This window comes from Labeo rohita, chromosome 24, assembly GCF_022985175.1.
Source record: "Labeo rohita strain BAU-BD-2019 chromosome 24, IGBB_LRoh.1.0, whole genome shotgun sequence".
Taxonomy (NCBI): Eukaryota; Metazoa; Chordata; class Actinopteri; order Cypriniformes; family Cyprinidae; genus Labeo; species Labeo rohita.
The window spans coordinates 3978853-3995946 of record NC_066892.1 but is presented as its reverse complement, the minus strand read 5'-3'; the positions used below and the strand labels follow the sequence as shown (position 1 = coordinate 3995946).

General features: G+C 30.3%; 1 protein-coding gene across 1 annotated transcript; it reads left to right on the top strand.

Annotated features, from left to right (window-relative positions):
* Positions 1 to 4842: 4842 nt before the first annotated feature.
* sbk1 (SH3 domain binding kinase 1) lies at positions 4843 to 16827 on the top strand. The gene is given in 6 exon segments (XM_051098325.1): positions 4843 to 5380; positions 8367 to 8551; positions 10292 to 10494; positions 12090 to 12262; positions 12264 to 12471; positions 12473 to 16827. Coding segments are annotated over 6 exon segments (1200 nt in total). The 5' UTR covers positions 4843 to 5339; the 3' UTR covers positions 12863 to 16827.
* The last annotated feature ends 267 nt before the right edge of the window (positions 16828 to 17094 follow it).

Genomic DNA, 17094 nt, shown 5'->3' with positions numbered 1-17094 from the left:
TAGGATCTGTTTTATCATCATCAAGGTAAAACTGTAACTTGAATCACTTCCAATCAGCTGTGATCGCACAGCTCTCCTTAACAAATCACACGATTGAGGCATCATTCATATCTGCAGCGCTAATTTGAGTCACACCTGATCTGCAAACCTACAGAAGGGGCGTCTGGTCGCTGAAAGACAGAGCGAGTGACCTTATTACAAAACTCTCTTGAGAGAGATGAAAACTCCTGCCTGCAGGACATCCGCTGCTTCACAATGACGCACTGAAAGGGTGAAAGCAGTTTGGGATATTTATATCAGGGTTGTGTATATTAGATCATCAGTCTCTTCAGAATTGCAGATGACTCATAAAGCTCCCTAGCTAATATCGGACCGCTCCGAATGGGTGTTTAGCAATCAAACAAGTCGTTTTCCTTCTGCACAAGCACTTCAGATTGATTTTTGAGGAAAACTTGACAAAAAAAACTTGATGAAAAAGCTGACGAAAACATGTGGAAAAAGGTCAGCTTCAGCGTCTGTCACTCAAACTTCAGGTGGATAATTAAGGCCTTTCGTCTAATTAACTCCAAACAACAAAATACAGCAGTGACATTCAGCATGAAAACCGTGAACTTCACAGTTGTCTTCTGCTAATTTCATGACAGAAGATGTTCTCATGCAGGAGATGAACGTGTTGGAGGCATGTCTCTTCAGAAATGCCAGGAGATTTTGTTCTCAAGAGATTCGTGACCTGCTGAATGCACTTGGAAGGCGGTCAAGGGCTTCGGATCACGGATATTCAGCGATTACAAGACTGGGAAGATCCTCAAAGACCTGCTGAGCACAGCTGAGAGTGTGAGGTGTTGCTCAGTTCTTAATGATTTCATAAAAGCAGGTCTATACACCAGACACCTTCCTTCAAATATCTTCAGATTTGTTTTAAGGAGGGATGACAGGCAGTACAAATGGAAGAGCGACAGAGAGCGAGACAAACGGGCCTCTGTGGAGAGCCTCACGTGATGTTATGGTGCTCCAGCACACATGCACTGGCATGCAAAACAGAGGCTGTGAGCGGGTACAGTTAGCAGACTGTAACGGAGATGCTGTTTTATTTACTGAATCCGTAAACACGCTGGCAATACAGCCAAACAGCTAAAAGAATTTTTGTTTGTTTACATGTCTCTCTCTCTAATAATTATGTTAATCCACCTTCATAATAATAATAAAAATAATAATACAATACAATAATAATAGTTATTATTATAGTGGCAGATAATAACAAAAACAACAACTATTATTATTATTTCGATTTTTTTTTTATATTCCAGTTAATCGTAATAATAACAACAACAAAATATAATACAATATAAAACAATATGTTTTATATTAATTTCGATTGTATTATTATTATTATTATTATGTGCCACCTTTATAATAATAATACATTATTATTATGTGTAAAATGATTACAATTAATTATCATAATTGTTCTTCTTTTTATTATTATTATTAATATGTGCTTTATAATACTAATTTCTATTTTTAATATAATAATAATATACGATAGTTTTGATAATTATTTCATATAACAATATTAATAATAATAATAATTATTATTATTATTATTAGCATTATAGTGGCACATAATAACGAAAACAACCATTATAATAACAACTATTATTATATTTACATTTTTTAAAACAATAACAACATTAATAGTGTTATAACAACAATAAATATAAAACAATATAATTTTGTATTCATTTTCATTGTTTTATTATTAATATTATTATTATTATTATTATTATGTGCCACCTTTATAATAATAATAATAATCATTATTATTATTATTATAAATTATTTATGTGTAACATAATTTTAATTATTATTACTGTTCTGTTCTATTATTATTAATCATGTTATGTGCTTTTTAATAATACTAATTTCTATATTTAATAATAATAATAATAATAATAATGCTGTCTATAATGTTTTCAGATTTCATATAATAAAAAATATTATTATAATAATAAAAACATCCATTATAACAACAACAACAATTATTATTATTATTATTGTTTACATTTTTAATAACAATTAATAGTAATAATAACAACAAATTATAACAGGATATAATGTTCATAATAATTTTGATTTATTATTATCATTTTTATTATTATTATTATTAATAATAATAATATTATGTGCCACCTTTATATTAATAATAATTATTATGTGTAACAGAATTATAATTAATTATTATTATTGTTATTGTTCTTCCTCTTCGTAATATTATGTGCTTTGTAATACTAATTTTTGTTTAATATTTTTATTATAATAATCATTTTTATTATTTATATTTTAATACAACAATAATAATAATAATAATAATAATAATAATATATCTTTATGATTTGTAATTATAATTTACTTTATTATTATTGTATATGTGCAACCTTTAATAGTACTGCTACTAATAATAATAAACAGTTGAAAAATATTTTTTAATAATAATAATTTTATAATTAACGTGCCACCTTTACAACAATAACAATACTATTATTATTATTATTATTATTATTAATAAAACATATATAAAATTATTTATAATAATAAAAATACTAATTATTATTATTATTATTAAATAAAGTTTATAAATGTACAACATTAATGCCAAAGTTGTTGCCCCTTACCTCATAATGTTATGTCTAATTACAATGAAATCATTATTGTGCAGCAGATGTGGGTTCACTGGGCAGACATTAGCAGCAGTATTCTACATTCAAGTCCATATTTTATAAGACACAGTGTTTCTGAACAAAAAGAAAAAAAACACGTCGACCTGGATAAAGTGAGGAGACAGCAACTTAAACTAGGACAAAAAGTGTGCAAGCAGGAGATGAGAGAAAGCATAATGAAAAGAGAAACAGAGGCGTAACACAAGCAGAGGTGAGATTATTCTCTATTTGGGCTTTAAGACGCTTGTCAAAACACGGTGTCTTGCTGTTGCTGCAAATGAGAAGAAACACACTACAATTGTTTGACTGGATTTACATTTCTAGAAGGCAGCATAAGAATCATTTAGACATTTTGGTTCATTTCAGGTCTTAGGCCTTGGCAATAAAGCATATATCTTGACACCCTGGAGCTCACATCTCTCGAAGCAAAATTTCAAATAGATTTCAAAATGCATAATTTAAGTCTAAATAAGTTTATTGTTGCCTAAAAAATTCTTAAAAAACTTCATTCCTCACATTACAACAAAAAAAACAATAACTATTATTATTATTTATATTTTTAAAATAATAACAACAGAAATAGTAATAATAATACTATATAATTAATACTTTGTATTAATTTTGATTGTATTATTATTATTTTTATTATTATGTGCAACATTTATAATAATAATGATACATTATTGTGTAAAATAATTATAATTTATTATTGTTCTTCTTTTTATTATTATTAATAATAATATGTGCTTTATAATAATATTAATTTCTATTTTTAATATAATAATAATAATAATAATCCACTTTTATAATAATATTAGTAGTAATAATAATAATAATAATTTGTTATTTCTATTATTTATATATATCTATTGTTATTATTATTATTACTTCAGTGGCACATAATAAAAAAACAACAACTATTATTATTATTATTATTATTATTAGATTTTTAAAATAATATCAACATTAATAGTAATAATACCAACAACAATAAATTATAATACTATATAATTTTTGCATTATTATTATTATTATTATTATTATTATTATTATTATTATTATTATTATTATAATGTGCAACCTTTATAATAATAATACATTACTGTGTAATATAATTTATGATAATAATATTGATAATAATAATAATAATAATGTTCCACTTTTATAATAATAATATACTATCATTTCTATAATGATTTCATATGTCACATAATGATAAAAAATAATAGTAGTAATAACTATTATTATTATTATTATTATTATAGTGGTACATGATAACTAAAACAACAGCCATTATAATAACAACAACAACAACTATTATTATTATGTAGATTTTTGGAATAATAACAATATTAATAGTAATAATAACAATAAATAACACAATATAATTTTTGTATTCATTTTCATTGTATTATTATTATTATGATTACTATGTGCCACCTTTATAATAATAATAAAAATAATAAATTAGTATGTAAAATAATTATAATTATCATTATTGTTCTTCTTTTTATTATTAATATTATGTTTTATAATAATAGTATTATTATTATAATATTAATAATCCCTATAATCATTTCAGATTTCATATAATAATAATAATTATTATTCTTATTATTATTTAGATTTCTTAAATAAAAACATGAATAGCAATAATCAATCTTACGATGAAACTTAACTATAATGCAACTAACGAAACTTTTGTTATATCAAATAAAATATTTTATTTTATATTTTATTAATTAATATTAATATTTTATGATATTCAACTACTTGTAAAGACAATATTTCTCATTTTAGTTTAACTTGATGTACTAATATAAATAAAACTAAAATTAAAAAAATGAAAAAACTTTACCAAATTCAATAAAAAATAACAAAAACAACTAAATTAACAACTAAAATTAATTTAAAAAAAAACATAAAAATTAAAGCTAATTCAAAATATTAATAATGATATTACAATACCACAGGATGCAATACAAGAATGAAAACTTTGGTGAAAATGTGCTTGAATGTCACAATGCAAAGCAGATCTAAAAATAACTTTTATGTTCTGCGTTAAATTGGGGGTGAAAATGCAGCCTGAATGACGGGACGCCGCTGACTCGAGGGTCTCTGTGATCATGTGAACCCGGGAACAAGAGACTGGCCGTTGAATGAGCACATCTGACATCCCTAAAGGGACCCTGGATGCTGCGAGACACAGACGCGCCGAGCACCAGCGCCGATCCTCCAACATCCGAGAGCGGAAACGCAATGAAGTAGGTCATTCACGCATAGATACGCATGCATGCACCCCCTCCCCAACCCCTCCATCTCTCTCTCTCTCACACACACACTGTACATCACTGATGACTGAACACACACACACCAGCTCCTCGCTCCTCGTGCTCCGGCGGCTTCCTTCAGGAGCACACAAAGAAAGAAAACACAAAGAAAACGGACTGTTCTTTTTCCACATGAGTGCAGGATGTAGAGCAGCGCACTGTGGGCTTTGTTTAACAGAGCTGGAGTGCTGAGCAAACTCAATTTTTGGTCAAAGAACATCATGCTTTTTTGGAAGCTCAGCGGACGAGGGATGAATTTCTAGCCGGGTTGGGATCCGGACGCGGCGTTTGGATGCAGGAACATGAGGGCGAGAGACAGCAGGGCACCAGCAGGTGAGTTCAAGAGCGTCCTGGAGTTCTCATTCATCCGGCTCATCGCTGTGTGAAATTGAAGCCTGACGTGTGTATCGATTTCTTTTGTTTGGAGACGCTGCGCTTGTACCTGCTGCTGAGGGAAAGGGCACTTGCTGTGCTCAACTGTTTGTTTTGCGCTGCTGGTGGCACATCGTGTATTCAGGCGTTTCTGTTGTTGTTGTTGATGTTTTCAGAGTCGGACACTGTAGACGTGATTCAGAATATCACCAAAGCGTATGAAGTATGGAAAAAAAGAAATTAAATCATAAAAATGGTTAAAAAATATATTAATTAATACAATTTTAAAATACTAAAAAGGCAAGAGAATGTAATGAGAATTAATTTTTAAATATAATTATTTTATTACAAAGCCAATTTTTGTGCAATGCTGATACGTTTGGTGTTTAGCGACATGTATGAATGTAAACATGAGTTTGTATGTTTGTATGTTGTGTGTGAAATTATTGTGATTTGTTAAGAGGGCAGGTCAAAGGTCAACCTTTAGGCGTTGACCTCGGGGTCAACGAGGAACAGATTGTCCTAATTATTAAGGGAGGCAATTATGATTACTATTAATATAGAGAAAGTGATTTGAAGATTTCAGACTCAGTCTGAAATTTAGATTCAGTTTGACTGAATGGACATTTTAGATTTATATTTATTTATATAGCAAATGATTTTATGGTTCATTCCCTGAGGATCAAACACATAACCTTGGTGTTGCTAGTGTCATTCTATTTTTAGCTGAATTTAGAATGCCTTTTAAATTGCAATTAAACTTCTATATTTGAATTTGAAAAAAATGTTTTTTTTTACTTATATATTTTTAAAATTTATTTATGTATGTGTGTGTGTATATATATATATATACACACACACATACATAAATAAATTAAAAAAATATATAAGTAAAAAAAAAATATATATATATTTGTCTAATAATTAATAATAATACAATATTTTTATTAATTATATTAATTATTAATACACTTTAATTATACACACACACATATATACACAAATTTTAAAATAAATATTTTATATAAATAATATAAAATAAATATATAAAAAAATAAATAAAAAGAATAAAACAAATAAAAATGTAATGCCACCACCAGAAAATTGTATTTAATTTTTAAATAATTTTAAATAATTCTTTATAAATACTAATATTTTGTTTAATATTGTTGTATAAATGTTGTATAGTGTTTTTCGTTTTTCCACTATAATGAAACAAAATGTATACATATAAGTAAAAAATATATATATAATAAATATATAATAAATAAATATATATATATATTTAATAAATATTGTAATATTTTATATAAATAAATAAAAAAAATATATAAAATAAAAATAAAAGAATTAATTGATTAAAAAATAATATATGTATGTGTGTATGTGTATTTTTATGTCTATATACTGAAATATTATTTATTTATATAATATTAAGTATTAATACACTTTAAATACACACGCACACATGTACATTTTAAAATATATATTTTATATAAATAAATAAAAATAAATATATAAAATATGTAAAATAAAAATAAAATTGAATATATATATATTGTATATATATACAAAAATATTATTTAATACTAATTATAATACTTTACATACACGCACACAAACATATATATAATTTTATTTGTTGTGTATGTATACAAAAATATTATTATTTATTATAATATTCATTATTAATACACTTCAATTATACACACGTGTGAATAAATAAAAAATATATATATATATTTTATATAAATAAATAGAAAATAAAATAAATTTTATTTGTGGTGCATATATACTAAATATTATGTACTATATTATATACTGTATATTATGTTATACTATGGGCTGTTTTTTAGAAATATGTAATACATGTTTAATGCCAACTATAGAAAATTGTCTTTAATTTGCAATAATTTGAAATATTTATCTATGTATACCAATATTTTATATATAATGTTATTGTATAAATTCAGTGTTTTCCACTATAATGACCATTAATTTATGTATAATAATGATAAAATATAAATTTTTATCTTTTTCTATATTTTAAAATTTTATCTTTTTATTATTTATATATATATATATATATATATATATATATATATGCACACCCACACTAAAATATAAATAAATATAATGCATAATATATAATAAATATACTTTAAATACACTAAAATATTATTATTTATTTAATATGAATTAAGAATACACTTAAATTACATAAAATTACATTCCTTTCCCGTACATTTCTTTTCCTGTCATTCCAATTCAATATCCAGTATGCTGCAGCTCAATCAATTCAAATTCCAACTCATAAATCGAAACTGAGACTGTTTTTGCTCTATCAGCTGAGCTGAATGAAGTGCCAGAGAGAACGACTGGCGGTTTAATGCAGTAGAAACCAACGTAGGCAATGACCTCTAGAGAAAATGAGAGTGTTCCTGAATCAATTTCTCATTTGTTTCTCAGTCAGGGGTTAAAGTGGGCAGGACAGCAGGGGTTCGGCTCATCAGAACTTCTGGTAGGTCATCTTAAGGTCGTCCGGCATCTTCATCTTCATCTGTTGTTGTTGTTGTGCAGTGCTGATGCTCAGCAGAGGGTCTTGTTTTTGTGTGCTGTCACTATGCATAATGCTGATAACGTGAGGCCTCATTCTGGGTCACTGCTTTATTCCCGTGAGGAGCGTGATTCAGTTAGTGCCCTTTGCTGTTGCTGAAATATTCACAAAGATTTGACTGCTTCGTCTGAGAGCGTCAAGTTAGGTGCACAGCTAGGGAAATAGAGTGTAGGTAGAGTGCTGACAAGAGGAAAGAAAAGAGGACGCAGACCTTAGAGAGACGAATAAACAGAGACAAATGACGCCTTCAAGGAGCTCTGTAATACCAGGAGAGAGTTACTCGACGGGATGCGATTGTTCTTGAAATGAGTTTGTGTGTGTGTTTCTCAGTGCCCAGGTGGGGGTTCTCCCAGCGGGACGGGGCAGCGGGACGGGCGGCGCTCCGGTCGAGGACATGCAGGCGCTGTCAATCACGTCTCTCTCCGCCTCTGAGCTGGAACAGCAGTATGAGCTGATCGGTCCTTTGGGGAAGGGCACCTACGGCAAAGTCGACTTGGTGGTGCACCGGACGCAGGGTGAGTCTGTATAAAAATAAGGCCATTTCATGGAGTTTTCTTTTTCTATTTTCTCCTGTGGAACCAAAATGAAATGTTTCGCAGAATGTCCAAGCTGCTCCTCTCCATGCAATGGAAGTGAATGGAGATGGAAGTTGTCAAGCACCAAAAATGACACTAAGAAGGATCATGAAACTAGCATAAAATTGTGTGAGATAAAACAAAAATTAGCTCACTATTTATTGAAATAGCTATTTAATCTCATTTACCCTTGTGTAAGATTATTATTGTTAATTAAACCTAAAACTATATGCATAAAAAACATTTTTGTTACTTGAAATAAAATAAACATTAACTGAAAAATAAAATATAAAACATTCTTGAAGTGCTAAAATAACTAAAACGGAAAAAAAAATAAAATAAAAAAAATAAATAATAAAATTAAAAAATAAATAAAATAAATAAAAATAACAAAAACACGCAAAAAATGACCAAAACCTTAAAATTCAAATGAAAGTGGAAAAATGTAAAAACTAAAAAGCTATTAATAAATATTTTGAGCTTTACTTTATATGAAATAAACATTAACTGAAATAAAATACAATTTAAATTTAAGTACTGAAATAACTAAAACCAAAATAAAAATGAATAAAATTATATGGACAGAAACAAACAAACACATAAATAAATAAAAGCACAAAAATAAAACAAACTAAAATTTAAATAAAATATGACAAACTAATTTAAAATATTAACCAAAAAATAGTATACTAAAATAACACTAACATGTCTTTCTTTATTCAGTCGTAAAGAAATTATGTTTTTTGAAGAAAACGTTTCAGGATTTCTCTCAGTGTAATGGACCTCTATGGTGCCCCCAAATTTGAACTTTCAAAATGCAGTTTAAATGCAGGGCTCTAAATGATCTCAGTTGAGGAAAAAGGGTCTTATCTACTGAAAGGATTTGGTTATTTTTAAAAAATTACAATTTATATACTTTTTAACCTCAAGCACTTGTCTCGTCTAGCTCTGTGTGAACTCGGTCAGGACAGTTAGGGTACGTCTAAAAACTCCCATCCCATTTTCTGCTCCAACTTCAAAATTGCCCTACACTGCTGCAGAAGTACCGACCCAGAGATTAAGAAAGGTACCCCTTTCGAAAAAAAAAGGTAAAAACAGCTATGTAGGATGATTTTGAAGTTGGAGGAGAAAGTGAGACGGGAGTTTATAGACGTACCCTAACTATCATGACCAAAACACAGAGCTAGACAAGATGTGCATTTGAGGTTAAATAAAAGTATATAAATTGTATTATATATGTATGTATGTATGTATATAAATATTATACTTTTTTCTTTAGAAAATAACCGCTAGATAAGACCCTTCTTCCTTGGCTGGGATTGTTTAGAGTCCTTTGAAGCCTCATTTAAACTACATTTTGGAAGTTCAAATTTGGGGGCACCATAGAAGTCAATTACATGGAGAGAACTCCTGACATTTTTTCCTCAAAAAACATTATTTCTTTGCGACTGAAGAAAGAAAGACATGAACATCTTGCATGACAAGAGGGTGAGTACATTATCTGTAAATTTTTGTTCTGGAAGACGCTAATTCTTTAAGAACTGTTCACTGAAAGGTTCTTTTTGGGAACCTAAAAAGGTTCTTTAATGGCGTCGCTGTGAAAACCTCCCTTTGGAACCTTTATTTTTAAGAGTGTTCGTTCACTCATGTGTCATTCATGACTATTTTGTGTACTTGCAGGTACTAAACTGGCTCTGAAGTACGTGAGTAAGAACAAGACGAAGTTGCGTAGTTTTCTGCGTGAGTACAGCCTGACGGCCGCGCTGGGCTGCAGCCCGTTCATCATCAAAGTTTTGAACGTCCTGTTTGAGACGGAGGACAGCTATGTGTTCGGACAGGAGTACGCGCCCGCGGGAGATCTGTTCGACATCATCCCACCTCAGGTATCACAGCGCCTCATTATTAACACTAAAGGAGAACCATTTTAACATTGAACATGTCAAGAACATGTCTGGTTCATTTTGTTGTTTAACCACAAAATCAACAGACAAATACAAAATCCAATTATGTATGAATTTTTATAAAAATAATTATTCAAGTAAAGTTAAATACAAAAATAAAAGCAATTAAAATGAAAGACAATTAACAATATTTGTTCATTAAAAATAAATATTTATACATTCTATTATTAGTTTACAACAATTACTTTATGCTGATTTTTACAGTAATAAAAATGAAGGAGAATAATGAGAATATGTGTCTATATCTATATATATTTTTGAGATATTTAACTGAAACCCAAATGTCTTTTATGTAGCCTTTAACCAGACTTTTTGCATTTTGGGGAGGAAAATATACAGAATATACATTTATTTTCAGTAATGGTAATTCATAATTCAAAAACAAAACGGTGATTAATTTTCATTTTAATTAGAAAGTTCCAAAGTAAAAAGTAATTAGTCGTATTTTTAATAGTACGTATTTTGGGGCTAGGAGTGAACTTATATGCAAAGCATAATTAGTCAATTACTATAACATATTTGTCTTGAAATATACATAGTCTTAATTGTAATGTCTTTTTGTTATATTTTATATATTGCATGCAAAATATTAGAATTTATTAATTGTTTGTTTTTCATTTTGAGGTAAAATTTTGCCTGGGTATTATTTTAGACCACAAAATCAACAGACAAATACAAAATGCAATTATGTATTATTAAAGTAAAATTAATTTAAAATAAAATTTAAAAAAAGCAACTGAAATGAAAACCAGTGAACAATAATTGTTCATTAAATTGGTTAATTCTATTAAATATTTATACATCATTCTATTATTAGTTTACAACAATTGCTTTGTAACCTTTAACCAGACTTTTTGCATTTTCTGCACAGATTTTTTTTTATACAGAATATAAATTTATTCCAGTAATGGTATTCAATGAGTAAAACTTTACCCACAAAAGTCATTAATAATTCAAAAACAGAACAGTGATGATTCATTTTAATTTTTTAATTAGAAAATTACAAGTAAAATGTAATTAGTAAAATTTTAAGTACTTTGAAACTAGAAGTGAACCCAAATTATATGTAAATATATAATTATTCTATAAATAAAATATAATTGTAATGTCACAATTCAACCTAGGCTTAATTTTTTTAATGAAAAATATTTTACATTTTTTTTTTTTAATATTATTTATTATTCTTTTTTTGCAAATATAGAAAATCAACTGTCTGAATGTAAAGTTTAACCAGACTCTGTGGACTTTATCACCAACATTTTTTAAGAAAACTATGCAGAATTTTGCAAAAATCAGTTCCCTGAGAATTTGCATAACTTTATGAATGATGGATGTTTGAATCCCGCAGACATCTGTGGAGTTCAACAAGCACAAATTGTATGTGATCCTACTTTTGATTATGGAAAACTGGGTGGATAAAAGTCAACTGCTTTTTCCCTCATAGATTAAGAGCCTATACTGTATTTCTCTCTGTATCTCCTCTGCTCTAAACTGTGTGTGTTTCCGTCTCTCTGCAGGCCGGTTTGCCGGAGGAGATGGTCAAGCGCTGTGTTCAGCAGCTGGGTTTGGCTCTGGACTTCATGCACAGCAAGAGTCTCGTCCATCGGGACGTGAAGCCAGAAAACGTTCTGCTTTTCGACCGCGAGTGCCGACGCGTGAAATTGGCAGATTTGGGAATGACACGGCGGACGCAGCCGGATCAAGCGGATCAGCGGCACCATCCCGTACACCGCCGCCGAGGTGTGCCAGGCCTCGGTTTCGGAGGGAATCGTCGTGGCGACGACCCAGGATGTGTGGGCATTCGGAGTTCTGCTGTTCTGCATGCTGACGGGAAACTTTCCGTGGGAAGCGGCGTTACCTAGCGACGCATTCTTTTCGGAATTTCAACGCTGGCAGCGGGGGGGCGTTCCCTCCCGGCGTCGTTCCCTCCCAGTGGCGACGGTTTTCGGACGATGCGCTGCGCATGTTTGGTCGTCTGTTGGCGTTGGAGCCCGAGCGACGCTGTGGGGTTAAAGAGGTGTTCTACTTCCTAAAATACGACCTGCTGAATCATCACCGCCGCAGAGCTTCCTGTAGGGCGTCTAGGGGCGGTTCCGCACGTTGCTCCGCCCACAGACATGCAGAGCCCTCTCCGCCTTCAGGCACTTCCTGTCTACGCCCCACCCCCCTCAAACGTAGCATCCTGTCCGAACCACATTCTTCTAGAGAAGAGTCCTCCAAAAGCCCATCGCCCAACCGTCAAGACAAGAGCAAAGTGATGATGACCACTCCTATTGAGATTTGTGTATGAAGCAAAAACTGGATATAGCATTAAAAAAAGGTAGCAATATTACTTCACTATTGGGAAAATGTTTGCGCAGGAACAACAACGTATCAAAGAACTGGCATAAATGTAGAAATAGCAAACTATTACATGGTGACTAATTTAAAGTAAAAGACGTAGCTTTGGTAGGTCACTTTAGCTCTAGAAATTAATCAGTTTCAATAGGAAAAGGTATTGAATTAATAAAAACTGCTTTCATTTTAAAGGAATAGTTCACTCCAAAAAGAAATCGTTTACCTTGTGTCATTCCAAACCCATATAATTTTCTTCTTCCATGGAATGTTAATAAAGAAATACTCCGCGATGCTCCACTATGGATCATGAAATGACATAAAAGTACCATATTTTGAGTCTTCTAAAGCCATATGATAGATTTATGTGAGGCAATTTATGTGACCATAAAATTGCAAAAATGTACTTGTAGGAGTACAGCTGATGGGTCAGTACACTTAAAGGGACAACTTTGTACCTTATTTATGCCTAAAAGGTGCATATTAGCAACCTTTATGGGTAAATTAGGTAATAAATACCCCTAAAAGTACATTTTCTGCACATTTTTTCAAAGTTGAAGATGCATTGCATCTGGTCATTGATATCAGTTCTAAAGCAGTTAAAGTTAAAAGTTTGCATACACCTTGAAGAAACTGCAAATGTGAAACATTTTACCAAAATATGAGGGATCGCATGATATTTTTTATTTAGTACTGACCTGAATTAGATATTTCACATAAAAGACATGTACATATAGTCTGCAAGAGAAAATAATAGTTGAATTTATAAAAATGACCCCGTTCAAAAGTTTACATACACTTGATTCTTAATACTGTGTTATTACCTGAATGATCCACAGCTGTGTGTGTGTTTTTTTTAGTGTTATTGTTGTTCATGAGTTTCTTGTTTGTCCTGAAACCTAAAACTTCAGAAAACTCATTCAGGTCCCAAAAATTCTTTGGTTTTTCAGAATTGTTGTGCATTTGAACCCTTTCCAACAATGACTGTATGATTTGAGATCCATCTTTTCACGCTAAGGAGAACTGAGGGACTCATATGCAACTATTACAGAAGGTTTAAATACTCACTGATGCTCCAGAAGGAAAAACGATGCATTAAGGGGGGTGAAAACTTTTGGAATTTGAACTTATTTTGTCTTCTGAGGACCATGTAAGTATCTTCTGTAGCTTCTAGCGTTTGAACCTTCTGTAATATTTTCTCTTGTGGACTATATGTAAATGTCTTTTATGTGAAATATCTTACTCAGGTTAGTACTAAATAAAAAATAACATGCATTTTGTATGATCCCTCTTATTTTGGTAAAATAATTAACATTTTGCAGATTCTAAACCTTTGACTCTAACTGTATATCTCAATGTGTTGTATTTGAATTGAATAATATTTGATAGATACTGCAAAAGGGAAACATTTTCAACACAATTTTTGGAGTCACATAGGCTACTTTTATGTCCTTTTTTGTCCTTCTTGGAGCAAGTGTTATTTTAGTATCATTGATATACTATTATAGGTTTTGTTGATATTGTGAATAAGATTTTATTTTTATATTTTCTGGTTTTGATTTTAATTGTTGTTAATGTTTTAGTGATTTTGTGTTTTTTTTTAATATGCCTATATAGTTTTTATTAGGTTTTAGTTTTAAGTTTAAGTTTATTTAGTTTTAGTTATTTTAGCACTTCAAAATAAACTAAATGAAAATGTGAATTGTTGCTTTGGCAACTAGCTAAAATATATTTTTAGAAATAAAATGATTTATTTATGGTTTTAGATAATGATGATAAGCTTGCGTGGAGCTTGTTTAATGAAATGAGTTATTTGGGAATTACATGATGGAGAAAATAATGTTGGGTGAACTAAACCTTTAATGTAAAGAGGCTTCTAGGACTGCACGATTAATCAAAATAAAACCATAATCGCATTATGGCATAATTTCAATGGCTAGTAGGCTAATAGATTTTTTATTAAATACTTGATTTTATTTTACAGTAAAATATCATTATTATTAATACATTTACATATTTTGTTCCATATTTTTTTATTTAGTAATAGTGGTAATAGTGCAAAAAATGATAATTATGTTGACGTATAACAATATTTTTGGCCAAATTTTGCAGTCCAATCATATCACAATTTTTATCAGAAAAATTGCAGTTGGATTTTTCCCCCTAAATCGTGCAGCCCTAATGGCTTCCTTATAAGCACTTGACTTTTCTACAGTGCACTGAAACTAAAAATGTGAAGATACTTTATGGATCATCATGTGACTTTAAAACCAGCCTATGACTGAATCATACATGTTCACCAATAGAAGAATAAGATATTTTTTATACTGGATTTTTTTAAGTTTTACGAAACGACGAATGCCACGATGACCCGGAGACTGCCTGGATGAACTTCCCAAGAGACAGAGGACATTTTAATCAAGTCTTCAAAGCTTCCTCTCCTGAGTTTTTAAGAGTCTCCATAGATCACAGGGATTTTATTATGTCTCTTTGTATTTGATGTGTGCATTCGAACACCTTTCTATGAGATCTTTGAAGAAACGCATCAGGAGCTGCTCGTTTTCCTGGGAGGTTTTAGATAAACAGTCGTGATTATGATGGCTCGACTGAGACCAGTCTTCTGTGTTCTCGTATAATGGGTCAATTAGGTAAGCGAAGCCTCAAGGGATCGTTGGAGAACATGAGAGCATCTGCTCCCTAGAACATTGTGACTGTGTTTCGTCAGGTAGTGCTAATTTGTAGCTTCTTTTGTATCGGAGAACAAACGACCAATTAACTAACTTCTACAGAGACTCTTTTTAGTCTTAAATTAAAGTGTATGTTTACATAGGACGCATTAGATATTGATTTAGGTGGTATAGAGCAGTAAAAGTCTTAATGTCTGAGGTACTTATGTTGCAAATGAGCACAACTATTCAAAAACAAACTCAAGGACAGATGAAAAGAAAAATAAAGAGTTCTGTGTTGTAAGTACAAACGAGACAATAACAATCATAAAACAGCTTAATGGGGTTGGATTTGTCCCTTTTTTTAAAGGACTGTTTTAATGGTTGTTCAAACAACCTTGGAATATCAACCTACAATAGATGGTGTTTTCTATTCAAAATAAAAAAACAGTAAATATATATAAACTAGATGTTATTTAGCTGATGTAAGGATTGTCATACAGTCGTAGATTGTTCTGAATGATAAACAGCTAATTAAACAGATTAAATGCACATCAAATTGTTTTATATGTTTCTTATTTGTCATGTGGCGATTTGCAGTTTAAACTGTTGTTGCAAACTGTTGTGTTAATTGTTTTCGTTAAGGCATTTTCGAGTATGTCCAACTCTAAACAACATGAATTGAAGCTAAATTATGGCTTTACCAATGAAAACTGTTTAAATTTAGCTCATCAGGTACGTCTGCGGTAGGCCGAGTTCCCGTGGTTCAGTTTGGCAGCCATGTGAGCTCATTTATTACACCTCCAACCATTTATCCACTTCAGATAGCATGCCATCACAATGTCAAACTGTTTAAACATAACAGCTTCATTAAGTTTTGTACCTGAGTGGATTTATAGTGGAAATTATTTATGGTATATGGATCCCCTGTCTTACCTGAATTGTCTATTATCTTTAATCTGCATCCTTTAGTCTGAATGAAGTGATGGTGTAATAAACATCAGTCAAAGACAAGAGAAAACAGAAGATTACGTAAGTGTAGCAAATGGTTTTCATAATTAGTTATATTTTGAGGCTTTCTATTATGCAGTGTTACAGACAATGTAGCATATTTACAGTGTATAGCATTAATGAGATTATGGAAATATTCACAACATTACAGTTCGTAATGTGAATTTAGATATTGTAAAAATGTACAAGTTTACAGAGAGGTAAAGTAAAATGTTACAGTATTAAAATTATGAAAGGTAAATATTTACAGCATCACAGTGATGCAGTGTTATTTTAGTATTATTTCTATACTATTATAGTAATATTTTGAATTAGATTTTATTTTTTGTTTACGTTTTAATTTTAAAAATGTAATTTTTCTTTACAGTGTTTCAATAAGGCAACACTTACAATCTAAATGTAATGTAAATCTTTACAGTGTTACAGTGAGGTAATATAAATATTTACAGTGTTACAGTAAGGTATAGCAAATATTTACATTGTTAAAATGAGGTTGTATAAATCTTTACAG